The sequence below is a fragment of the Oncorhynchus nerka genome, linkage group LG14 (genome assembly GCF_034236695.1).
Source record: "Oncorhynchus nerka isolate Pitt River linkage group LG14, Oner_Uvic_2.0, whole genome shotgun sequence".
Classification (NCBI taxonomy): domain Eukaryota; kingdom Metazoa; phylum Chordata; class Actinopteri; order Salmoniformes; family Salmonidae; genus Oncorhynchus; species Oncorhynchus nerka.
Genome location: NC_088409.1, coordinates 10,331,302 through 10,357,590, shown reverse-complemented (window position 1 = coordinate 10,357,590; position 26,289 = coordinate 10,331,302). Strand labels below are relative to the sequence as shown.

Sequence of the window (26,289 nt, the reverse complement as noted above, 5' to 3'; positions counted from 1 at the left end):
TTATTAATGTACTATTCTGGGCTGACTTTCCAACTGCAGAGGATCAGTAACCTCACTTAACGATGTCAAGTCACAATCAATTAGGAGATGAAATGGCTTGTTTCAGACCTGCTCTTCTCTCTGTCAGCAGCCAGGGGCTGGGCCCACACACACACACACACACACACACACACACACACACACACACACAGACAGACAATCTTGTACAACTAACCTTGTAGGGACACAAAATTCAGTCATATTTTCCCTAAACCTTAGCCCCAAAACCTAACCCTAATTCTAACCTTAACCCTAAACCTTGTATTATACTATACATTATACTATGTGTTTAAACTATGCTAAATTTATGAGACCGTCCATCTCCTTGACAGAAACTTCACCATCCGGTTCATGCCTATCCCCATCATCGATGCGTCTCAGGCTCTCAAAGCCAGCCCAGAGAAGACTGAGGATGCCCTGCTCAAGGTGAGTCAGTCTCTTAAAGCCAGCCCAGAGAAGACTGAGGATGCCCTGCTCAAGGTGAGTCAGTCTCTTAAAGCCAGCCCAGAGAAGACTGAGGATGCCCTGCTCAAGGTGAGTCAGTCTCTTAAAGCCAGCCCAGAGAAGACTGAGGATGCCCTGCTCAAGGTGAGTCAGTCTCTTAAAGCCAGCCCAGAGAAGACTGAGGATGCCCTGCTCAAGGTGAGTCAGTCTCTTAAAGCCAGCCCAGAGAAGACTGAGGATGCCCTGCTCAAGGTGAGTCAGTCTCTTAAAGCCAGCCCAGAGAAGACTGAGGATGCCCTGCTCAAGGTGAGTCAGTCTCTTAAAGCCAGCCCAGAGAAGACTGAGGATGCCCTGCTCAAGGTGAGTCAGTCTCTTAAAGCCCAGAGAAGACTGAGGATGCCCTGCTCAAGGTGAGTCAGTCTCTTAAAGCCCAGAGAAGACTGAGGATGCCCTGCTCAAGGTGAGTCAGTCTCTTAAAGCCCAGAGAAGACTGAGGATGCCCTGCTCAAGGTGAGTCAGTCTCTTAAAGCCCAGAGAAGACTGAGGATGCCCTGCTCAAGGTGAGTCAGTCTCTTAAAGCCAGCCCAGAGAAGACTGAGGATGCCCTGCTCAAGGTGAGTCAGTCTCTTAAAGCCCAGAGAAGACTGAGGATGCCCTGCTCAAGGTGAGTCAGTCTCTTAAAGCCCAGAGAAGACTGAGGATGCCCTGCTCAAGGTGAGTCAGTCTCTTAAAGCCCAGAGAAGACTGAGGATGCCCTGCTCAAGGTGAGTCAGTCTCTTAAAGCCCAGAGAAGACTGAGGATGCCCTGCTCAAGGTGAGTCAGTGCTCAAGGTGAGTCAGTGCTCAAGGTGAGTCAGTCTCTTAAAGCCAGCCCAGAGAAGACTGAGGATGCCCTGCTCAAGGTGAGTCAGTCTCTTAAAGCCCAGAGAAGACTGAGGATGCCCTGCTCAAGGTGAGTCAGTCTCTTAAAGCCCAGAGAAGACAGAAGGTGAGTCAGACTCTTAAAGCCCAGAGAAGATTGAAGGTGAGTCAGACTCTTAAAGCCCAGAGAAGACTGAAGGTGAGTCAGACTCTTCAAACCTCTGAGGACCTGGTTGAACTATCAATCAATATGATTATTTTTCCAATTGAGATTTGTTGTGTAGTCTGGGTACAAAAACAATTCTAACAAAAATATTCACCTCACACACAAATACAATAACAAAATCTATGATTTATAACCATTTTGCTACTTGGATATCATTGCTTTGACAAATGGCTGACAGAGTAATGCTCTCTGCTCTCTTCAGATCGAGAACTACCTGTTCCGGAACCATGAGACTCGTCAATACCTCCAGGAGCAGGCCTACCGCCTCCAACAGGGCATCGTTACCACCACCACTCAGCAGGTGACACACCGCTCAACAGTATTTAAAAACACAGTACCATCTAAATACAGCCGCAGAGGTAAAACCGGGGTCAGCAACATGGGGGGTCAGTAACACGGGGGTCAGCAACACGGGGGTCAGTAACACAGGGGTCAGTAACACGGGGGGTCAGTAGCACAGGGGTCAGTAACATGGGGGTCAGTAACACAGGGGTCAGTAACACGGGGGTCAGTAACACAGGGGTCAGTAACACGGGGTCAGCAACACGGGGTCAGTAACACAGGGTCAGTAACACGGGGGGTCAGTAGCACAGGGGTCAGTAGCATGGGGGTCAGTAACACAGGGGTCAGTAACACGGGGGTCAGTAACACAGGGGTCAGTAACACAGGGGTCAGTAACACAGGGGTCAGTAACATGGGGGGGGGTCAGGGGTCAGCACATGGGGGTCAGTAACACAGGGGTCAGTAACACAGGGGGGGGGTCAGTAGCACAGGGGTCAGTAACATGGGGGTCAGTAACACAGGGGTCAGTAACACGGGGTCAGTAACACAGGGGTCAGTAACACGGGGTCAGCAACACGGGGTCAGTAACACAGGGGTCAGTAACACGGGGGTCAGTAGCACAGGGTCAGTAACATGGGGGTCAGTAACACAGGGGTCAGTAACACGGGGGTCAGTAACACAGGGGTCAGTAACACAGGGGTCAGTAACACGGGGGGTCAGTAGCACATGGGTCAGTAACACAGGGGTCAGTAACACGGGGTCAGTGACACGGGGGTCAGTAGCACAGGGGTCAGTAACATGGGGGTCAGTAACACAGGGGTCAGTAACACGGGGGTCAGTAACACAGGGGTCAGTAACACGGGGGTCAGTAGCACAGGGGTCAGCAACAGGGGTCAGTAACACGGGGGGTCAGTAGCACAGGGGTCAGCAACACGGGGGTCAGTAACACGGGGGTCAGTAGCACAGGGGTCAGTAACATGGGGGTCAGTAACACGGGGGGTCAGTAGCACAGGGGTCAGTAACATGGGGGTCAGTAACACGGGGGGTCAGTAGCACAGGGTCAGTAACATGGGGGTCATTAACACAGGGGTCAGTAACACGGGGGGTCAGTAACACAGGGGTCAGTAACATGGGGGTCAGTAACACGGGGTCAGTAACACAGGGGTCAGTAACACGGGGGTCAGTAACACAGGGGTCAGCAACATGGGGGTCAGTAACACGGGGGTCAGTAACACAGGGGTCAGTAACACGGGGGGGTCAGTAGCACAGGGGTCAGTAACACGGGGGTCAGTAACACAGGGGTCAGCAACACGGGGGTCAGCAACACGTGGGTCAGCAACACGGGGGTCAGCGACACGGGGTCAGCATCATGTCAGGTAGTCCTGGGGCATGGTCCTAGGGCTCAGGTCAGTTGAAACTGGAACAGCAGCATGGCCAGGTGGACTGGGGACAGCAAGGAGTCATCATGTCAGGTAGTCCTGGGGCATGGTCCTAGGGCTCAGGTCTTCCGAGAGAGAGAAAGAAAGAGAGAAGGAGAGAATTAGAGAACGCACACTTAGATTCACACAGGACACCGAATAGGACAGGAGAAGTACTCCAGATATAACAAACTGACCCCAGCCCCCCGACACATAAACTACTGCAGCATAAATACTGGAGGCTGAGACAGGAGGGGTCAGGAGACACTGTGGCCCCATCCGAGGACACCCCCGGACAGGGCCAAACAGGAAGGATATAACCCCACCCACTTTGCCAAAGCACAGCCCCCACACCACTAGAGGGATATCTTCAACCACCAACTTACCATCCTGAGACAAGGCTGAGTATAGCCCACAAAGATCTCCACCACGGCACAACCCAAGGGGGGGGCGCCAACCCAGACAGGATGACCACAACAGTGAACCAACCCACTCAGGTGACGCACCCCCCCCAGGGACGGCATGAGAGAGCCCCAGTAAGCCAGTGACTCAGCCCCCGTAACAGGGTTAGAGGCAGAGAATCCCAGTGGAAAGAGGGCAACCGGCCAGGCAGAGACAGCAAAGGCGGTTCGTTGCTCCAGAGCCTTTCCGTTCACCTTCCCACTCCTGGGCCAGACTACACTCAATCATATGACCCACTGAAGAGATGAGTCTTCAGTAAAGACTTAAAGGTTGAGACCGAGTTTGCGTCTCTGACATGGGTAGGCAGACCGTTCCATAAAAATGGAGCTCTATAGGAGAAAGCCCTGCCTCCAGCTGTTTGCTGAGAAATTCTAGGGACAGTAAGCAGGCCTGCGTCTTGTGACCGTAGCGTACGTGTAGGTATGTACGGCAGGACCAAATCAGAGGGATAGGTAGGAGCAAGCCCATGTAATGCTTTGTAGGTTAGCAGTAAAACCTTGAAATCAGCCCTTGCTTTGACAGGAAGCCAGTGTAGAGAGGCTAGCACTGGAGTAATATGATCAAATTTTTTGGTTCTAGTCAGGATTCTAGCAGCCGTATTCAGCACTAACTGAAGTTTATTTAGTGCTTTATCCGGGTAACCGGAAAGTAGAGCATTGCAGTAGTCTAACCTAGAAGTGACAAAAGCATGGATTAATTTTTCTGCATCATTTTTGGACAGAAAGTTTCTGATTTTTGCAATGTTACGTAGATGGAAAAAAGCTGTCCTCAAAATGGTCTTGATATGTTCTTCAAAAGAGAGATCAGGGTCCAGAGTAACGCCGAGGTCCTTCACAGTTTTATTTGAGACGACTGTAAAACATGATTCTTAGTGATTCATTTCATGGTGTAGATGTGTGACGGTTTGTATTTCCTGTCATTTGAGAGGAGCGTGAAGAGATGGTATTGTCATCTGAAGATGATTCAAGTTTGTCCTCAAGATGCTCTGAAGTCCAGTCTACTATTCCTCTCAGATTGTCTGTATTAGGTTTCACTGCTAGACAGATAACTGCTTTGTTCCTGTCTCACACTCTTCTTCTTCTTCAGATGATTGACAGGATCTGTGTGAAAGTCCAGGACCATCTCAACTCCCTGAGGAACTCAGAGACAGACGTGGTCTTAGACGACGTCAAGACGGCCGAAAACCTGATGAAGGATGCCAGGAACTCCAAAACGGTGACTGGTCATTTTACTCTGGGCATTTAGTTAAGATCTAACCCATAATCCAACATTTTGAATGTTACAACCCTTTTTCGAACCCTTTTCTCCTCTCCTCCTCCTCTCCTCCTCCTGTCCTCTCCTCCTCCTCCTCTTCCTCCTCTCCTTCTCCTGTCCTCTCCTTTCCCCCTGTCCTAATCTCCCCTCTCTTCCTCCTCTCCTCCTCCTGTCCTCTCCTACTCCTGTCCTCCTCTCCTCCACCCGTCCTCTCCTCCTCCTCCTGTCCTCCTCTCCCCCACCTGTCCTATCCTCCTCCTGTCCCCCTCTCCCCTCTCTTCCTCCTCTCCTCCACCTGTCCTCTCCTCCACCTGTCCTCTCCTCCTCCTGTCCTCCTCTTTTCCTCCTCTCCCCTCTCCTCCTCTTCCCTCTCTTCATCTCCCCTCTCTTCCTCCTGTCCTCCTCTCCTCCTCTTCCTCCTCCTCCTCCTCCTCCTCCTCCTCTCCCCTCCTCTCCTTTCCTCCTCCTCTCCTCCTCCTGTCCTCTCCTCCTCCTCCTGTCCTCTCCTCCTCCTGTCCTCATCTCCCCTCTCTTCCTCCTCTCCTCCTCCTGTCCTCTCCTACTCCTGTCCTCCTCTCCTCCACCCGTCCTCTCCTCCTCCTCCTGTCCTCCTCTCCCCCACCTGTCCTATCCTCCTCCTGTCCCCCTCTCCCTCTCTTCCTCCTCTCCTCCACCTGTCCTCTCCTCCTCCTGTCCTCCTCTTTTCCTCCTCTTCCCCTCTTCCTCTCTTCCTCTCCCCTCTCTTCCTCCTGTCCTCCTCTCCCCTCTCTTCCTCCTCTCCTCCTGTCCTCTCCTATTCCTGTCCTCCTCCACCCGTCCTCTCCTCCTCTCCCCTCCTCTCCCCTCTCTTCCTCCTCTCCTCCACCTGTCCTATCCTCCACCTGTCCTCCTCTCCCCTCTCTTCCTCCTCTCTTCCACCTGGCCTCTCCTCCTCCTGTCCTCCTCTCCCCTCTCTTCCTCCTGTCCTCCTATTTTCCTCCTCTCCCCTCTCCTCCTCTTCCCTCTCTTCCTCTCCTCCTCTCCCCTCTCTCCTCCTCTCCTCCACCTGGCCTCTCCTCCTCCTGTCCTCCTCTTTTCCTCCTCTCCCCTCTCCCCTCTCCTCCTCTCCCCTCTCTTCCTCCTCTTCTCCTCCCCCTCTCCCCTCCTCTCCCCTCTCCTCCTCCCCTCTCCCCTCTCTTCCTCCTCTCCCCTCTCTTCCTCTCTCCCTCCTCTCCTCCTCTCCCCCCTCTCCCCTCCTCCTCCTCTCCCCTCTCTTCCTCCTCTCCTCCTCCTCTCCTCCTCCTCTCCCCTCTCCTCCTCCTCTCTTCCTCCTCTCCCCTCCTCTCCCCTCTCTCCTCTCCCCTCTCTTCCTCCTCTCCTCCTCTTCCTCCTCCTCCTCCTCCTCCCCCTCTCCCCTTTCTTCCTCCTCTCCTCTCCCCAGCTGCTTCCTAACCTGTACCACCTGGGAGCAGCGTCCAGAGAAGAGGTCAACGGTCAGTCAATAGGACCCATCCAGGAGAAACTGGAGTCCATGGCTGGAGAGGTGGCCAGGGTCATGGATGAACAGCTACAGGTAGGGGGGCCATGGTTTTAAACAGGCACAAAAAGTCAAGGAAGTCAGTGTTTGAAGAAAACTGATGATGGGTCAAAATGTTGATGAGGGGCCTCCCGAGTGGCGCAGCGGTCTAAGACACTGCCTTCCAGAGCTAGAGGCGTCACTACAGACCCGGGTTCGATCCCGGGCTGTATCACAACCGGCGGCTAGCCTCCGGGTTAAGAGGGCGGATGTTAAGAAGAAGCGCGGTTTGGCGGGTCATGTTTCAGAGGACGCATGACTCCACCTTCGCCTCCCGAGCCCGTTGGGGAGTTGCAGCGATGAGACAAGATCGAAATTGGGGAGAAAAAGTGTGTAAAAAAAAGACACCTGTCTATAAATTAGACTAGAATATGATGCCAGGATACTGCTCTGAACAGGGTGATGCCAGGATACTGCTCTGAACAGGGTGATGCCAGGATACTGCTCTGAACAGGGTGATGCCAGGATACTGCTCTGAACAGGGTGATGCCAGGATACTGCTCTGAACAGGGTGATGCCAGGATACTGCTCTGAACAGGGTGATGCCAGGATACTGCTCTGAACAGGGTGATGCCAGGATACTGCTCTGAACAGGGTGATGGCTCTGAACAGGGTGATGCCAGGATACTGCTCTGAACAGGGTGATGCCAGGATACTGCTCTGAACAGGGTGATGCCAGGATACTGCTCTGAACAGGTGATGCCAGGATGCCAGGGTGAGGATACTGCTCTGAACAGGGTGATGCCAGGATACTGCTCTGAACAGGGTGATGCCAGGATACTGCTCTGAACAGGGTGATGCCAGGATACTGCTCTGAACAGGGTGATGCCAGGATACTGCTCTGAACAGGGTGATGCCAGGATACTGCTCTGAACAGGGTGATGCCAGGATACTGCTCTGAACAGGATCCTTCTCCAGAAATGTGTTTGTTCCAAAAGAGCAGGGTTCTGACATCCTAAAAGACAGTTTGACCAGAGTGGATGTTGTTGGTTTGGGCAGCAGTACATTCTTGGCAGGTAGGCAGACTCCTGAGTTAACAGTCTCGTCTCTCTCCGCCCTCCAGACCCCCCCCAGCCACCCACACACACACCCACACACACACACACACACACACATAGCCTTGCGTATTCTCCTGTTTTTCCAGTCCCTCAGACATATTGACTGTTGAGACGTCCAGAGCTGGATTGTACGGCGGGGGGGTCAGCGGGGGGGGGTCAGCGGGGGGGGACATAAATATGTTCGTAACTCCCAGGCCTTAACGCTGTGGTTGTTGTTGTGTCTGCAGAGGAGCTGGTATGTTTCCCTCCGCCTGTAATCAGAGCAGAGAGAAGGAGTTCTGTGAGGGAGCCTGACACACACACACACACACACACACGCGCACACACACATATACATACACACATATACAGTCCATGGTGGATGTCTAGATGTGATGGAGTCCGTGGTGGATGTCTAGATGTGATGGAGTCCGTGGTGGATGTCTAGATGTGATGGAGTCCGTGGTGGATGTCTAGATGTGATGGAGTCCGTGGTGGATGTCTAGATGTGATGGAGTCCGTGGTGGATGTCTAGATGTGATGGAGTCTCATCTTTCCAGGGTCTGTTGGAGTCCATGGTGGATGCTGCGGAGGGTCTCTGTCCCCATGTGATGAGGAAGACTAACCTTCGTCAGGACCTGATCAAAGCCAGCACAGCTAAGATGGTGGTTCCCCGTAGCTTTGTCAAGAACACCCTGCTGGAACAGTCTGGAGTCGACATCATCAACAAGATCAGGTGAGACTAGAGTTGTATCATGTGTTTATATGACAAGACTTCACTCCACACTAATGATGTCCAGACTTTTTGCTGTTGTCCTGAAATCACTAACCTCCATGTCCTTGTTCTCTTGGCTCAATGAACTATGACCTCTGGCTGACAAGCCTGAGTACATTGAGAAGCAGAATCCTGGTGTAACTGTTTTTATATTGTGTTATCTACACAGGTGACGTGTCTGTCTGTGTCCTCTGTCACTGTCTGTGTCCTCTGTCACTGTCTGTGTCCTCTGTCCCTGTCTGTGTCCTCTGTCCCTGTCTGTGTCCTCTGTCACTGTCTGTGTCCTCTGTCACTGTCTGTGTCCTCCGTCACTGTCTGTGTCCTCTGTCTGTGTCCTCTGTCACTGTCTGTGTCCTCTGTCACTGTCTGTGTCCTCTGTCCCTGTCTGTGTCCTCTGTCCCTGTCTGTGTCCTCTGTCACTGTCTGTGTCCTCTGTGCCTGTCTGTGTCCTCTGTGCCTGTCTGTGTCCTCTGTCACTGTCTGTGTCCTCTGTCACTGTCTGTGTCCTCTGTCACTGTCTGTGTCCTCTGTCCCTGTCTGTGTCCTCTGTATGTGTCCTCTGTCACTGTCTGTGTCCTCTGTCACTGTCTGTGTCCTCTGTATGTGTCCTCTGTCACTGTCTGTGTCCTCTGTCACTGTCTGTGTCCTCTGTCCCTGTCTGTGTCCTCTGTCACTGTCTGTGTCCTCTGTCACTGTCTGTGTCCTCTGTCACTGTCTGTGTCCTCTGTCTGTGTCCTCTGTCACTGTCTGTGTCCTCTGTGCCTGTCTGTGTCCTCTGTCACTGTCTGTGTCCTCTGTCACTGTCTGTGTCCTCTGTGCCTGTCTGTGTCCTCTGTCACTGTCTGTGTCCTCTGTCACTGTCTGTGTCCTCTGGCCCTGTCTGTGTCCTCTGTCACTGTCTGTGTCCTCTGTCACTGTCTGTGTCCTCCGTCACTGTCTGTGTCCTCTGTGCCTGTCTGTGTCCTCTGTCCCTGTCTGTGTCCTCTGTCACTGTCTGTGTCCTCTGTCCCTGTCTGTGTCCACTGTCTGTGTCCTCTGTCACTGTCTGTGTCCTCTGTCACTGTCTGTGTCCTCTGTGCCCTCTGTCACTGTCTGTGTCCTCTGTCACTGTCTGTGTCCTCTGTGCCTGTCTGTGTCCTCTGTCCCTGTCTGTGTCCACTGTCTGTGTCCTCTGTCACTGTCTGTGTCCTCTGTGCCTGTCTGTGTCCTCTGTCACTGTCTGTGTCCTCTGTGCCTGTATGTGTCCTCTGTGCCTGTCTGTGTCCTCTGTCCCTGTCTGTGTCCTCTGTGCCTGTCTGTGTCCTCTGTCACTGTCTGTGTCCTCTGTCACTGTCTGTGTCCTCTGTCACTGTCTGTGTCCTCTGTCACTGTCTGTGTCCTCTGTCCTGTCTGTGTCCTCTGTGCCTGTCTGTGTCCTCTGTGCCTGTCTGTGTCCTCTGTCCCTGTCTGTGTCCTCTGTCCCTGTCTGTGTCCTCTGTCCCTGTCTGTGTCCTCTGTCCTGTCTGTGTCCTCTGTCACTGTCTGTGTCCTCTGTGCCTGTCTGTGTCCTCTGTGCCTGTCTGTGTCCTCTGTGCCTGTCTGTGTCCTCTGTCACTGTCTGTGTCCTCTGTCACTGTCTGTGTCCTCTGTCACTCTGTGTCCCTGTCCCTGTCTGTGTCCTCTGTATGTGTCCTCTGTCACTGTCTGTGTCCTCTGTCACTGTCTGTGTCCTCTGTATGTGTCCTCTGTCACTGTCTGTGTCCTCTGTCACTGTCTGTGTCCTCTGTCCCTGTCTGTGTCCTCTGTCACTGTCTGTGTCCTCTGTCACTGTCTGTGTCCTCTGTCTGTGTCCTCTGTCACTGTCTGTGTCCTCTGTGCCTGTCTGTGTCCTCTGTCACTGTCTGTGTCCTCTGTGCCTGTCTGTGTCCTCTGTCACTGTCTGTGTCCTCTGTCACTGTCTGTGTCCTCTGGCCCTGTCTGTGTCCTCTGTCACTGTCTGTGTCCTCTGTCACTGTCTGTGTCCTCCGTCACTGTCTGTGTCCTCTGTGCCTGTCTGTGTCCTCTGTCCCTGTCTGTGTCCTCTGTCACTGTCTGTGTCCTCTGCCCCTGTCTGTGTCCACTGTCTGTGTCCTCTGTCACTGTCTGTGTCCTCTGTCACTGTCTGTGTCCTCTGTGCCCTCTGTCACTGTCTGTGTCCTCTGTCTGTGTCCTCTGTGCCTGTCTGTGTCCTCTGTCCCTGTCTGTGTCCACTGTCTGTGTCCTCTGTGCCTGTCTGTGTCCTCTGTCACTGTCTGTGTCCTCTGTGCCTGTCTGTGTCCTCTGTGCCTGTCTGTGTCCTCTGTCCCTGTCTGTGTCCTCTGTGCCTGTCTGTGTCCTCTGTCACTGTCTGTGTCCTCTGTCACTGTCTGTGTCCTCTGTCACTGTCTGTGTCCTCTGTGCCTGTCTGTGTCCTCTGTGCCTGTCTGTGTCCTCTGTGCCTGTCTGTGTCCTCTGTCCCTGTCTGTGTCCTCTGTGCCTGTCTGTGTCCTCTGTCACTGTCTGTGTCCTCTGTCACTGTCTGTGTCCTCTGTGCCTGTCTGTGTCCTCTGTCCCTGTCTGTGTCCTCTGTGCCTGTCTGTGTCCTCTGTCACTGTCTGTGTCCTCTGTCACTGTCTGTGTCCTCTGTGCCTGTCTGTGTCCTCTGTCACTGTCTGTGTCCTCTGTGCCTGTCTGTGTTAAGGTCATAGCAGTGGCCCTGATTGTTAGATTCCCACTTATTGGTCCTGTCGTTGGACAGTGTGCAGGTGTCTATCTGGATAAGAGCGTCTGCTAAATGACTTAAATGTTAAATGTAAATGTAGTGTAGATTCCCACTTATTGGTCCTGTCGTTGGACAGTGTGCAGGTGTCTATCCTTCTAGTGTAGATTCCCACTTATTGGTCCTGTCGTTGGACAGTGTGCAGGTGTCTATCCTTCTAGTGTAGATTCCCACTTATTGGTCCTGTCGTTGGACAGTGTGCAGGTGTCTATCCTTCTAGTGTAGATTCCCACTTATTGGTCCTGTCGTTGGACAGTGTGCAGGTGTCTATCCTTCTAGTGTAGATTCCCACTTATTGGTCCTGTCGTTGGACAGTGTGCAGGTGTCTATCCTTCTAGTGTAGATTCCCACTTATTGGTCCTGTCGTTGGACAGTGTGCAGGTGTCTATCCTTCTAGTGTAGATTCCCACTTATTGGTCCTGTCGTTGGACAGTGTGCAGGTGTCTATCCTTCTAGTGTAGATTCCCACTTATTGGTCCTGTCGTTGGACAGTGTGCAGGTGTCTATCCTTCTAGTGTAGATTCACACTTATTGGTCCTGTCGTTGGACAGTGTGCAGGTGTCTATCCTTCTAGTGTAGATTCCCACTGTCATTTAGAACGCCAGGGGGTTGTTCACAGCCTGCTGGTCTGATGGCCCACACAGCCTTGCCTCAGAGTGGCCCACACAGCCTTGCCTCAGAGTGGCCCACGAAGCCTCTCTCCTCTTTCTGACTTCATCCCTCTGTTTCTCTCCTTCATCAATCTGTTTCTGTCCTCTTCATCCCTGTTTCTATCTTCATCCCTCTGTTTCTCTCCTTCATCAATATGTTTCTGTCCTCTTCATCCCTGTTTCTCTCTTCATCCCTCTGTTTCTCTCCTTCATCAATCTGTTTCTGTCCTCTTCATCCCTGTTTCTCTCTTCATCCCTCTGTTTCTCTCCTTCATCAATCTGTTTCTCTCCTCTTCATCCCTCTGTTTTATCCTCTTCCCCTCTCTGTTTCTCTCCTAGTGAGGTAAAGCTGAGCCTGGCTTCCTTCCTCTCAGACCGTATCGTAGATGAGATCCTAGAAGCCCTGTCTGGCTCTCAGCACACACTGGTGAGTCTTATTCATGCCTGGAGATACAGTGCACTCACTACTTATGGTAACCATGACAACACGTCACTACTCATGGTAACCATGACAACACGACACCACTCATGATAACCATGACAACACATCACGACTCACGATAACCATGACAACGCATCACTACTCATGATAACCATGACAACACGTCACTACTCATGATAACATGACAACACATCACTACTCACAATAACATGACAACACATCACTACTCATGATAACATGACAATACATCACTACTCATGATAACATGACAACACATCACTACTCATGGTAACCATGACAACACATTAGCTTGAATATTTTGTGAAATTCTAACATGAATTCTATGATGAGTCAGTCACTGGTTCACTAGTACAGGTTTATGATCATATAGGTCATATATAATAATACACAGTAATAGTCACCATAGTAACAGTAATAGTGACCATAGTAACAGTGATAGTGAACATAGTAACAGTAATAGTGACCATAGTAACAGTGATAGTGAACATAGTAACAGTAATAGTGACCATAGTAACAGTAATAGTGACTATAGTAACAGTAATAGTGACTATAGTAACAGTAATAGTGACCATAGTAACAGTTATAGTGACTAAAGTAACAGTAATAGTGAACATAGTAACAGTAAGCGTGACCATAGTAACAGTTAGCGTGACCATAGTAACAGTTATAGTGAACATAGTAACAGTAATAGTGACTATAGTAACAGTAATAGTGACCATAGTAACAGTAAGCGTGACCATAGTAACAGTTATAGTGAACATAGTAACAGTAATTGTGACTATAGTAACAGTAATAGTGACCATAGTAACAGTTATAGTGACTATAGTAACAGTAATAGTGAACATAGTAATAGTAATTGTGACTATAGTAACAGTAATAGTGACCATAGTAACAGTTATAGTGACTATAGTAACAGTAATTGTGACTATAGTAACAGTAATAGTGACCATAGTAACAGTAAGCATGACCATAGTAACAGTTATAGTGAACATAGTAACAGTAATAGTGAACATAGTAACAGTGACTATAGTAACAGCAATAGTGAACATAGTAATAGTGACCATAGTAACAGTAATAGTGAACATAGTAACAGTAACAGTGACTATAGTAACAGCAATAGTGAACATAGTAACAGTAATAGTGAACATAGTAATAGTGACCATAGTAACAGTAATAGTAACCATAGTAACAGTAATAGTGAACATAGTAACAGTGATAGTGACTATAGTAACAGTAATAGTGACCATAGTAACAGTAATTGTGACTATAGTAACAGTAATAGTGACCATAGTAACGGTAATAGTGAACATAGTAATAGTGACTATAGTAACAGTAATAGTGACCATAGTAACGGTAATAGTGAGCATAGTAATAGTTACTATAGTAACAGTAATAGTGACTATAGTAATAGTGACCATAGTAACAGTACATTTACATTACATTTAAGTCATTTAGCAGACGCTCTTATCCAGAGCGACTTAATAGTGAACATAGTAACAGTTACTATAGTAACAGTAATAGTGACTATAGTAACAGCAATAGTGACTATAGTAACAGTAATAGTGACTATAGTAACAGTAATAGTGACCATAGTAACGGTAATAGTGAACATAGTAATAGTTACTATAGTAACAGTAATAGTGACTATAGTAATAGTGACCATAGTAACAGTAATAGTGAACATAGTAACAGTTACTATAGTAACAGTAATAGTGACTATAGTAACAGTAGTGTAATAGTCATTATGTCTTGCTCCCCCCTAGGCTGACCACCTGGTGAGGAAGGAGCGTCCTCTGGTCCAGCGGGAGTCTGTGGACCTGGACGTACCCGAGGAGAGGGCTCCTAAACGGGCCACCACGGAGCTGAATGAGGCAGAAAGGCTGGAGGACCTGGAGACATGCATGGTACACTACACTACACTACACGACCATATGTTTTGTGTGAGGGCCAGGCTCCTGTTCATTCTGTTTCCTGTCATGGGTTCCTCACTCATTTGGGGTTCCAGACATGTCTAATCTCAGACTGAGTGTTACAGGGAGATCAGCTAACCTTGGCTTATGTCTGGTTATCGTCCTGAAAGGCCATAATCCTTAATCTACCATTAAGGTTAACTGGTTCTATCTAACTGTAATGAATTAGCAGTTCCTCATGCTGTGCCTACTGGCCATTGTAAGATGGTAAGATAGGTAGGTTCATTCATTATGGTAGGATGGTAAGATACTGTACGGAGGTTGGTCCATTATGGTAGGATGGTAAGATACTGTAGGGAGGTTGATTCATTGTGGTAGGAGTTCTCTCTCTATCTAGGATCTAATGATCTGTAGGGAGTTCTCTCTCTCTAATGATCTAGTAAGATAGGGAGGTTGATTAATTATGGTGGGATGGTGGGATAGGGAGGTTGATTCATTGTGGTAGGATGGTGGGATAGGGAGGTTGATTCATTGTGGTAGGATAGGGAGGTTGATTAATTATGGTGGGATGGTGGGATAGGGAGGTTGATTAATTGTGGTAGGATGGTAAGATACTGTAGGGAGGTTGATTCATTATGGTAGGATGGTAGGATAGGGAGGTTGATTCATTATGGTAGGATGGTAAGATACTGTAGGGAGGTTGATTCATTGTGGTAGGATGGTAAGATACTGTAGGGAGGTTGATTCATTATGGTAGGATGGTAGGATAGGGAGGTTGATTCATTATGGTGGGATAGGGAGGTTGATTCATTGTGGTAGGATGGTAGGATAGGGAGGTTGATTCGTTGTGGTAGGATGGTAGGATAGGGAGGTTGATTCATTATGGTGGGATGGTGGGATAGGGAGGTTGATTCATTGTGGTAGGATGGTAGGATAGGGAGGTTGATTCATTGTGGTAGGATGGTAAAATAGGGAGGTTGATTCATTGTGGTAGGATGGTAGGATAGGGAGGTTGATTCATTGTGGTAGGATGGTAAAATAGGGAGGTTGATTCATTGTGGTAGGATGGTGGGATAGGGAGGTTGATTCATTATGGTAGGATGGTAAGATACTGTAGGGAGGTTGATTCATTGTGGTAGGATGGTAAGATACTGTAGGGAGGTTGATTCATTATGGTAGGATGGTAGGATAGGGAGGTTGATTCATTGTGGTAGGATGGTAGGATAGGGAGGTTGATTCATTGTGGTAGGATAGGGAGGTTGATTCATTGTGGTAGGATGGTAGGATAGGGAGGTTGATTCATTGTGGTAGGATGGTAGGATAGGGAGGTTGATTCATTATGGTAGGATGGTAGGATAGGGAGGTTGATTCATTGTGGTAGGATAGGGAGGTTGATTCATTGTGGTAGGATGGTGGGATAGGGGGGTTGATTCATTGTGGTAGGATGGTTCTAAGGGATTCATCCTATTGTCTTATTGGCTACTGACCCTCATCCTATTGTTTTAAACAGACAGGTTTAGTCCAGGCTAGTTGACTGACTGCATGTATTCTATATTTAGTTCTGGCTGTGCTTGGTGTGTCTGCTGTTGTTTACACAGCAATTAAAGAGATGGGGTTGGATTACACAGCAATTAAAGAGATGGGGTTGGATTACACAGCCATTAAAGAGATGGGGTTGGATTACACAGCAATTAAAGAGATGGGGTTGGATTACACAGCCATTACAGAGATGGGGCTGTATTACACAGCCATTACAGAGATGGGGTTGGATTACACAGCCATTAAAGAGATCTGGATCACAGCCATTAAAGAGATGGGGTTGGATTACACAGCCATTACAGAGATGGGGCTGGATTACACAGCCATTACAGAGATGGGGTTGGATTACACAGCCATTAAAGAGATGGGGTTGGATTACACAGCCATTAAAGAGATGGGGTTGGATTACACAGCCATTAAAGAGATGGGGTTGGATTACACAGCCATTAAAGAGATGGGGTTGGATTACACAGCCATTAAAGAGATGGGGTTGGATTACACAGCCATTAAAGAGATGGGGTTGGATTACACAGCCATTAAAGAGATGGGGTTGGATTACACAGCCATTAAAGAGATGGGGTTGGATTACACAGCCATTAAAGAGATGGGGTGGCTCTCTTAATGATCTACCTATAGAGTTCTCTCTCTAATGATCTACCTATAGAGTTCTCTCTCTCTCTCTCTGTAATGATCTACCTATAGAGTTTCTCTCTCTCTCTCTAATGATCTACCTATAGAGTTCTCTCTCTCTCTCTAATGATCTACCTATAATGATCTACCTATAATGATCTACCTATAGAGTTCTCTCTCTCTCTCTAATGATCTACCTATAGAGTTCTCTCTCTCTAATGATCTACCTATAGAGTCCTCTAATGATCTCTATAGAGTTCTCTCTCTCTCTAATGATCTACCTATAGAGTTCTCTCTCTCTCTCTAATGATCTACCTCTCTCTCTAATGATCTACCTATAGAGTTCTCTCTCTCTAATGATCTACCTATAGAGTTCTCTCTCTCTAATGATCTACCTATAGAGTTCTCTCTCTCTAATGATCTACCTATAGAGTTATCTCTCTCTCTCTAATGATCTACCTATAGAGTTCTCTCTCTCTAATGATCTACCTATAGAGTTTCTCTCTCTCTCTAATGATCTACCTATAGAGTTCTCTCTCTCTCTCTCTAATGATCTACCTATAGAGTTCTCTCTCTCTAATGATCTACCTATAGAGTTCTCTCTCTCTCTAATGATCTACCTATAGAGTATCTCTCTCTCTCTCTAATGATCTACCTATAGAGTTCTCTCTCTCTCTAATGATCTACCTATAGAGTCTCTCTCTCTCTAATGATCTCTCTCTCTAATGATCTACCTATAGAGTCTCTCTCTCTAATGATCTACCTATAGAGTCTCTCTCTCTCTCTAATGATCTACCTATAGAGTTCTCTCTCTCTCTAATGATCTACCTATAGAGTTTCTCTCTCTCTAATGATCTATCTAATGATCTACTCTATAGAGTTCTCTCTCTCTCTCTCTAATGATCTACCTATAGAGTTCTCTCTCTCTCTCTAATGATCTACCTATAGAGTCTCTCTCTCTCTAATGATCTACCTATAGAGTTCTCTCTCTCTCTAATGATCTACCTATAGAGTTCTCTCTCTCTCTAATGATCTACCTATAGAGTTCTCTCTCTCTAATGATCTACCTATAGAGTTCTCTCTCTCTAATGATCTACCTATAGAGTCTCTCTCTCTAATGATCTACCTATAGAGTTCTCTCTCTCTCTCTCTCTCTCTAATGATCTACCTATAGAGTTCTCTCTCTCTCTCTCTAATGATCTACCTATAGAGTTCTCTCTCTCTAATGATCTACCTATAGAGTTCTCTCTCTCTCTAATGATCTACCTATAGAGTTCTCTCTCTCTCTAATGATCTACCTATAGAGTTCTCTCTCTAATGATCTAATGATCTACCTAATGATACCTATAGAGTTCTCTCTCTCTAATGATCTACCTATAGAGTTCTCTCTCTCTCTCATAATGATCTACCTATAGAGTTCTCTCTCTCTCTCTAATGATCTACCTATAGAGTTCTCTCTCTCTCTAATGATCTACCTATAGAGTTCTCTCTCTCTCTAATGATCTACCTATAGAGTTCTCTCTCTCTCTAATGATCTACCTATAGAGTTCTCTCTCTCTCTCTCTCTAATGATCTACCTATAGAGTTCTCTCTCTCTCTAATGATCTACCTATAGAGTTCTCTCTCTAATGATCTACCTATAGAGTTCTCTCTCTCTCTCTAATGATCTACCTATAGAGTTCTCTCTCTCTCTAATGATCTACCTATAGAGTTCTCTCTCTAATGATCTACCTATAGAGTTCTCTCTCTCTCTAATGATCTACCTATAGAGTTATCTCTCTCTCTCTCTAATGATCTACCTATAGAGTTCTCTCTCTCTCTCTCTCTAATGATCTACCTATAGAGTTCTCTCTCTCTCTAATGATCTACCTATAGAGTTCTCTCTCTCTCTCTTAATGATCTACCTATAGAGTTCTCTCTCTCTCTAATGATCTACCTATAGAGTTCTCTCTCTCTCTAATGATCTACCTATAGAGTTCTCTCTCTCTCTCTAATGATCTACCTATAGAGTTCTCTCTCTCTCTAATGATCTACCTATAGAGTTCTCTCTCTCTCTAATGATCTACCTATAGAGTTCTCTCTCTCTCTAATGATCTACCTATAGAGTTCTCTCTCTCTAATGATCTACCTATAGAGTTCTCTCTCTCTAATGATCTACCTATAGAGTTCTCTCTCTCTAATGATCTACCTATAGAGTTCTCTCTCTCTAATGATCTACCTATAGAGTCTCTCTCTCTCTCTAATGATCTACCTATAGAGTTCTCTCTCTCTCTCTCTCTCTCTCTAATGATCTACCTATAGAGTCTCTCTCTCTCTCTAATGATCTACCTATAGAGTTCTCTCTCTCCTGATCTGATCTATAGAGTCTCTCTCTCTAATGATCTACCTATAGAGTTCTCTCTCTCTCTCTAATGATCTACCTATAGAGTTCTCTCTCTCTCTAATGATCTACCTATAGAGTTATCTCTCTCTCTAATGATATACCTATAGAGTTATCTCTCTCTCTCTAATGATCTACCTATAGAGTTATCTCTCTCTCTAATGATATACCTATAGAGTTATCTCTCTCTCTCTCTCTAATGATCTACCTATAGAGTTCATTGTGGTAGGATCTCTCTCTCTAATGATCTACCTATAGAGTTTCTCTCTCTCTCTAATGATCTACCTATAGAGTCTCTCTCTAATGATCTCCTATAATGATCTACCTATAGAGTTCTCTCTCTCTCTAATGATCTACCTATAGAGTTCTCTCTCTCTCTCTAATGATCTACCTATAGAGTCTCTCTCTCTCTCTCTAATGATCTACCTATAGAGTTCTCTCTCTCTCTAATGATCTACCTATAGAGTTCTCTCTCTCTCTCTCTAATGATCTACCTATAGAGTTCTCTCTCTCTCTCTAATGATCTACCTATAGAGTTCTCTCTCTCTCTAATGATCTAATGATCTACCTATAGAGTCTCTCTCTCTCTCTCTAATGATCTACCTATAGAGATGATCTACCTATAGAGTTCTCTCTCTCTAATGATCTACCTATAGAGTCTCTCTCTCTCTCTCTAATGATCTACCTAGAGAGATCTCTAGAGTTCTCTCTCTCTAATGATCTACCTATAGAGTTCTCTCTCTTAATGATCTACCTATAGAGTTCTCTCTCTCTCTAATGATCTCTCTCTCTCTAATGATCTACCTATAGAGTTCTCTCTCTCTCTCTAATGATCTACCTATAGAGTTCTCTCTCTCTAATGATCTACCTATAGAGTTCTCTCTCTCTAATGATCTACCTATAGAGTTTCTCTCTCTCTCTCTAATGATCTACCTATAGAGTTCTCTCTCTCTCTAATGATCTACCTATAGAGTTCTCTCTCTCTCTCTTAATGATCTACCTATAGAGTCTCTCTCTCTCTCTAATGATCTACCTATAGAGTTCTCTCTCTCTCTAATGATCTACCTATAGAGTTCTCTCTCTCTCTCTTAATGATCTACCTATAGAGTTCTCTCTCTCTCTAATGATCTACCTATAGAGTTCTCTCTCTCTCTCTAATGATCTACCTATAGAGTCTCTCTCTCTCTCTAATGATCTACCTATAGAGTTCTCTCTCTCTCTAATGATCTACCTATAGAGTTCTCTCTCTCTCTAATGATCTACCTATAGAGTTCTCTCTCTCTCTAATGATCTACCTATAGAGTTCTCTCTCTCTCTCTCTCTAATGATCTACCTATAGAGTTCTCTCTCTCTCTCTAATGATCTACCTATAGAGTTCTCTCTCTCTCTAATGATCTACCTATAGAGTTCTCTCTCTCTAATGATCTACCTATAGAGTTCTCTCTCTCTCTAATGATCTACCTATAGAGTTCTCTCTCTCTCTCTCTAATGATCTACCTATAGAGTTCTCTCTCTCTCTCTAATGATCTACCTATAGAGTCTCTCTCTAATGATCTACCTATAGAGTTCTCTCTCTAATGATCTACCTATAGAGTCTCTCTCTCTCTAATGATCTACCTATAGAGTTCTCTCTCTCTCTAATGATCTACCTATAGAGTTCTCTCTCTCTAATGATCTACCTATAGAGTTCTCTCTCTCTCTCTCTAATGATCTACCTATAGAGTTCTCTCTCTCTAATGATCTACCTATAGAGTTCTCTCTCTAATGATCTACCTATAGAGTTCTCTCTCTAATGATCTACCTCTCTAATGATCTACCTATAGAGTTCTCTCTCTCTCTCTAATGATCTACCTATAGAGTTCTCTCTCTCTCTAATGATCTACCTATAGAGTCTCTCTCTCTCTCTAATGATCTACCTATAGAGTCTCTCTCTCTAATGATCTCTCTCTCTCTAATGATCTACCTATAGAGTTTCTCTCTCTCTCTAATGATCTACCTATAGAGTCTCTCTCTCTCTCTAATGATCTACCTATAGAGTTCTCTCTCTCTAATGATCTACCTATAGAGTTCTCTCTCTCTCTCTAATGATCTACCTATAGAGTTCTCTCTCTCTAATGATCTACCTATAGAGTTCTCTCTCTCTCTAATGATCTACCTATAGAGTTCTCTCTCTCTAATGATCTACCTATAGAGTTCTCTCTCTCTCTCTCTAATGATCTACCTATAGAGTTCTCTCTCTCTCTCTAATGATCTACCTATAGAGTTCTCTCTCTCTCTCTAATGATCTACCTATAGAGTTCTCTCTCTCTCTAATGATCTACCTATAGAGTCTCTCTCTCTCTCTCTAATGATCTACCTATAGAGTTCTCTCTCTCTCTCTCTCTCTCTCTCTAATGATCTACCTATAGAGTTCTCTCTCTCTCTAATGATCTACCTATAGAGTTCTCTCTCTCTCTAATGATCTACCTATAGAGTTCTCTCTCTCTCTAATGATCTACCTATAGAGTTCTCTCTCTCTCTAATGATCTACCTATAGAGTTCTTCTCTCTCTAATGATCTACCTATAGAGTTCTCTCTCTCTCTAATGATCTACCTATAGAGTTCTCTCTCTCTAATGATCTACCTATAGAGTTCTCTCTCTCTAATGATCTACCTATAGAGTTCTCTCTCTCTCTCTAATGATCTACCTATAGAGTTCTCTCTCTCTAATGATCTACCTATAGAGTTCTCTCTCTCTCTAATGATCTACCTATAGAGTTCTCTCTCTCTAATGATCTACCTATAGAGTTCTCTCTCTCTCTAATGATCTACCTATAGAGTCTCTCTCTCTCTCTAATGATCTACCTATAGAGTTCTCTCTCTCTCTCTAATGATCTACCTATAGAGTCTCTCTCTCTCTAATGATCTACCTATAGAGTTCTCTCTCTCTCTCTCTCTAATGATCTACCTATAGAGTTCTCTCTCTCTCTCTAATGATCTACCTATAGAGTTCTCTCTCTCTCTCTAATGATCTACCTATAGAGTTCTCTCTCTCTCTAATGATCTACCTATAGAGTCTCTCTCTCTCTCTAATGATCTACCTATAGAGTTCTCTCTCTCTCTCTAATGATCTACCTATAGAGTTCTCTCTCTCTCTAATGATCTACCTATAGAGTTCTCTAATGATCTAATGATCTACCTATAGAGTTCTCTCTCTCTCTCTAATGATCTACCTATAGAGTTCTCTCTCTCTAATGATCTACCTATAGAGTTCTCTCTCTCTCTAATGATCTACCTATAGAGTTCCCTCTCTCTCTCTCTAATGATCTACCTATAGAGTTCTCTCTCTCTCTAATGATATACCTATAGAGTTATCTCTCTCTCTCTAATGATCTACCTATAGAGTTCTCTCTCTCTCTAATGATCTACCTATAGAGTTCTCTCTCTCTCTCTAATGATCTACCTATAGAGTTCTCTCTCTCTCTAATGATCTACCTATAGAGTTCTCTCTCTCTCTAATGATCTACCTATAGAGTTCTCTCTCTCTCTAATGATCTACCTATAGAGTTTCTCTCTCTCTCTAATGATCTACCTATAGAGTTCTCTCTCTCTCTAATGATCTACCTATAGAGTTCTCTCTCTCTCTAATGATCTACCTATAGAGTCTATCTCTTCTAATGATCTACCTATAGAGTTCTCTCTCTAATGATCTACCTATAGAGTTCTCTCTCTCTCTCTCTAATGATCTACCTATAGAGTTCTCTCTCTAATGATCTACCTATAGAGTTCTCTCTCTCTCTCTCTAATGATCTACCTATAGAGTCTCTCTCTCTCTCTAATGATCTACCTATAGAGTTCTCTCTCTCTCTCTCTCTAATGATCTACCTATAGAGTTCTCTCTCTCTCTAATGATCTACCTATAGAGTTCTCTCTCTCTAATGATCTACCTATAGAGTTCTCTCTCTCTCTAATGATCTACCTATAGAGTTCTCTCTCTCTCTCTAATGATCTACCTATAGAGTTATCTCTCTCTCTAATGATCTACCTATAGAGTCTCTCTCTCTCTCTAATGATCTACCTATAGAGTTCTCTCTCTCTCTAATGATCTACCTATAGAGTTCTCTCTCTCTCTAATGATCTACCTATAGAGTTCTCTCTCTCTAATGATCTACCTATAGAGTTCTCTCTCTCTCTCTCTCTCTAATGATCTACCTATAGAGTTCTCTCTCTCTAATGATCTACCTATAGAGTTCTCTCTCTCTCTAATGATCTACCTATAGAGTTCTCTCTCTCTAATGATCTACCTATAGAGTTCTCTCTCTCTCTCTAATGATCTACCTATAGAGTTCTCTCTCTCTCTCTAATGATCTACCTATAGAGTTCTCTCTCTCTAATGATCTACCTATAGAGTTCTCTCTCTCTAATGATCTACCTATAGAGTTCTCTCTCTCTCTAATGATCTACCTATAGAGTTCTCTCTCTCTCTAATGATCTACCTATAGAGTTCTCTCTCTCTCTAATGATCTACCTATAGAGTTCTCTCTCTCTCTCTCTAATGATCTACCTATAGAGTCTCTCTCTCTCTCTAATGATCTACCTATAGAGTTCTCTCTCTCTCTCTCTAATGATCTACCTATAGAGTCTCTCTCTCTCTAATGATCTACCTATAGAGTTCTAATGATCTACCTCTCTCTAATGATCTACCTATAGAGTTTCTCTCTCTCTAATGATCTACCTATAGAGTTCTCTCTCTCTCTAATGATCTACCTATAGAGTTCTCTCTCTCTCTAATGATCTACCTATAGAGTTCTCTCTCTCTCTAATGATCTACCTATAGAGTTATCTCTCTCTCTCTCTAATGATCTACCTATAGAGTTCTCTCTCTCTAATGATCTACCTATAGAGTTCTCTCTCTCTCTCTAATGATCTACCTATAGAGTCTCTCTCTCTCTCTAATGATCTACCTATAGAGTTCTCTCTCTCTAATGATCTACCTATAGAGTTCTCTCTCTCTAATGATCTACCTATAGAGTTCTCTCTCTCTCTAATGATCTACCTATAGAGTTCTCTCTCTCTCTAATGATCTACCTATAGAGTTCTCTCTCTCTCTAATGATCTACCTATAGAGTTCTCTCTCTCTCTCTAATGATCTACCTATAGAGTTCTCTCTCTCTCTAATGATCTACCTATAGAGTTCTCTCTCTCTAATGATCTACCTATAGAGTTCTCTCTCTCTAATGATCTACCTATAGAGTCTCTCTCTAATGATCTAATGATCTACCTCTAATGATCTACCTATCTCTCTCTCTCTAATGATCTACCTATAGAGTTCTCTCTCTCTAATGATCTACCTATAGAGTTCTCTCTCTCTAATGATCTACCTATAGAGTTCTCTCTCTCTTAATGATCTACCTATAGAGTTCTCTCTCTCTCTCTCTCTCTAATGATCTACCTATAGAGTTCTCTCTCTCTCTAATGATCTACCTATAGAGTCTCTCTCTCTCTAATGATCTACCTATAGAGTTCTCTCTCTCTCTAATGATCTACCTATAGAGTTCTCTCTCTCTAATGATCTACCTATAGAGTTCTCTCTCTAATGATCTACCTATAGAGTTCTCTCTCTCTAATGATCTACCTATAGAGTTCTCTCTCTCTAATGATCTACCTATAGAGTTCTCTCTCTCTCTAATGATCTACCTATAGAGTTCTCTCTCTCTCTAATGATCTACCTATAGAGTTCTCTCTCTCTCTAATGATCTACCTATAGAGTTCTCTCTCTCTCTCTCTAATGATCTACCTATAGAGTTCTCTCTCTCTCTAATGATCTACCTATAGAGTTCTCTCTCTCTAATGATCTACCTATAGAGTTCTCTCTCTAATGATCTACCTATAGAGTTCTCTCTCTCTCTAATGATCTACCTATAGAGTTCTCTCTAATGATCTACCTCTCTCTAATGATCTACCTATAGAGTTCTCTCTCTCTCTCTAATGATCTACCTATAGAGTCTCTCTCTCTCTAATGATCTACCTATAGAGTTCTCTCTCTCTCTAATGATCTACCTATAGAGTTCTCTCTCTCTCTAATGATCTACCTATAGAGTTCTCTCTCTCTCTAATGATCTACCTACAGAGTCCTCTCTCTCTCTCTCTCTCTCTAATGATCTACCTACAGAGTTCTCTCTCTCTCTCTCTCTAATGATCTAACAGATCTCCCTAATGATCTACCTACAGAGTTCTCTCTCTCTCTAATGATCTACCTACAGAGTCTCTCTCTCTCTAATGATCTACCTACAGAGTTCTCTCTCTCTCTAATGATCTACCTACAGAGTCTCTCTCTCTCTCTAATGATCTACCTACAGAGTTCTCTCTCTCTCTAATGATCTACCTACAGAGTTCTCTCTCTCTAATGATCTACCTACAGAGTTCTCTCTCTCTAATGATCTACCTATAGAGTTCTCTCTCTCTCTCTAATGATCTACCTATAGAGTTCTCTCTCTCTCTCTCTCTAATGATCTACCTATAGAGTTCTCTCTCTCTCTAATGATCTACCTACAGAGTTCTCCCTCTCTAATGATCTACCTATAGAGTTCTCTCTCTCTCCCTCTCTAATGATCTACCTATAGAGTTCTCTCTGTCTCTCTCTCTCTCTCTCTCTCTCTCTCTCTCTCTCTCTCTCTCCAGTGTCTTTTCATTTTCATTTTTCTGAATTCATTGAGCCTTTATCTTGTCTCCTTTCTCTTCTTTTCTGCTCTCTTTCTCTCTCCTTCCTTCCCTCCTCTTTCAACCTTTGCATCATGGAGACTCTTTGCTGCACCAGTGTAAGTAACTCTCGACTCTCTCTCACTATTTTTCACTCTTTCTCTCACCCACCCTGTTCTGTGTCTGTCTGTCTGTCTGTCTGTCTGTCTGTCTGTCTGTCTGTCTGTCTGTCTGTCTGTCTGTCTGTCTGTGTCTGTCTCTGTCTGTCTGTCTGTCTGTCTGTCTGTCTGTCTGTCTGTCTGTCTGTCTGTCTGTCTGTCCGTCCACTCACTACCTGGTACAGTAACACAAAGACCATCCTTGTTCAGTCCTCTCCCTCTCTCTCTCTCATTTTATCTGAGCCATCAGAATGTGGCAGCCCTGAGGGGAAACTGGCCCGACAGACACTATCCCTCCCCTCCTCCACTCTTCCCTTCCTCCCCTGCCTCCCTTCCTCCCCTGCCTCCCTCTCTGCCCAGCCTGGCCCAACGTGAACTGACTACTGAGTTGGATCTGATGGTTCAGATCCGGTCCGGTTAGAGATTGAGGCCATTTTAATCTCTTCAAGAGATGAAAACTCTGTTGGCACAAACAGAATTTGATGAAAAGCATCTTTTGAACAAGCCACAAGAGTTTTTATCTGTCCGATGGTGAGCATGTGGGGCCTGACACAGGCAGATAAGACAGTGGGGCCTGACACAGGCAGATAAGACAGTGGGGCCTGACACAGTAAGATAGGACAGTGGGGCCTGACACAGTAAGATAGGACAGTGGGGCCTGACACAGTAAGATAGGACAGTGGGGCCTGACGCAGTAAGATAGGACAGTGGGGCCTGACACAGGCAGATAAGACAGTGGGGCCTGACAGAGT

At 45.4% G+C, this 26,289-nt stretch overlaps 1 protein-coding gene across 1 annotated transcript in view; it reads left to right on the top strand.

Moving 5' to 3' along the window:
• Positions 1–26,289, top strand: part of LOC115117105 (F-actin-uncapping protein LRRC16A-like) — a 186,090-nt gene that overhangs the window by 125,927 nt on the left and 33,874 nt on the right. Inside the window, exons 22-28 of the mRNA XM_065027134.1 lie at positions 372–465; positions 1,773–1,871; positions 4,819–4,947; positions 6,407–6,538; positions 8,139–8,314; positions 12,119–12,206; positions 14,006–14,146. Coding sequence (XP_064883206.1) covers positions 372–465; positions 1,773–1,871; positions 4,819–4,947; positions 6,407–6,538; positions 8,139–8,314; positions 12,119–12,206; positions 14,006–14,146 — 859 coding nt within the window. The remainder of the gene's footprint in view (positions 1–371; positions 466–1,772; positions 1,872–4,818; positions 4,948–6,406; positions 6,539–8,138; positions 8,315–12,118; positions 12,207–14,005; positions 14,147–26,289) is intronic.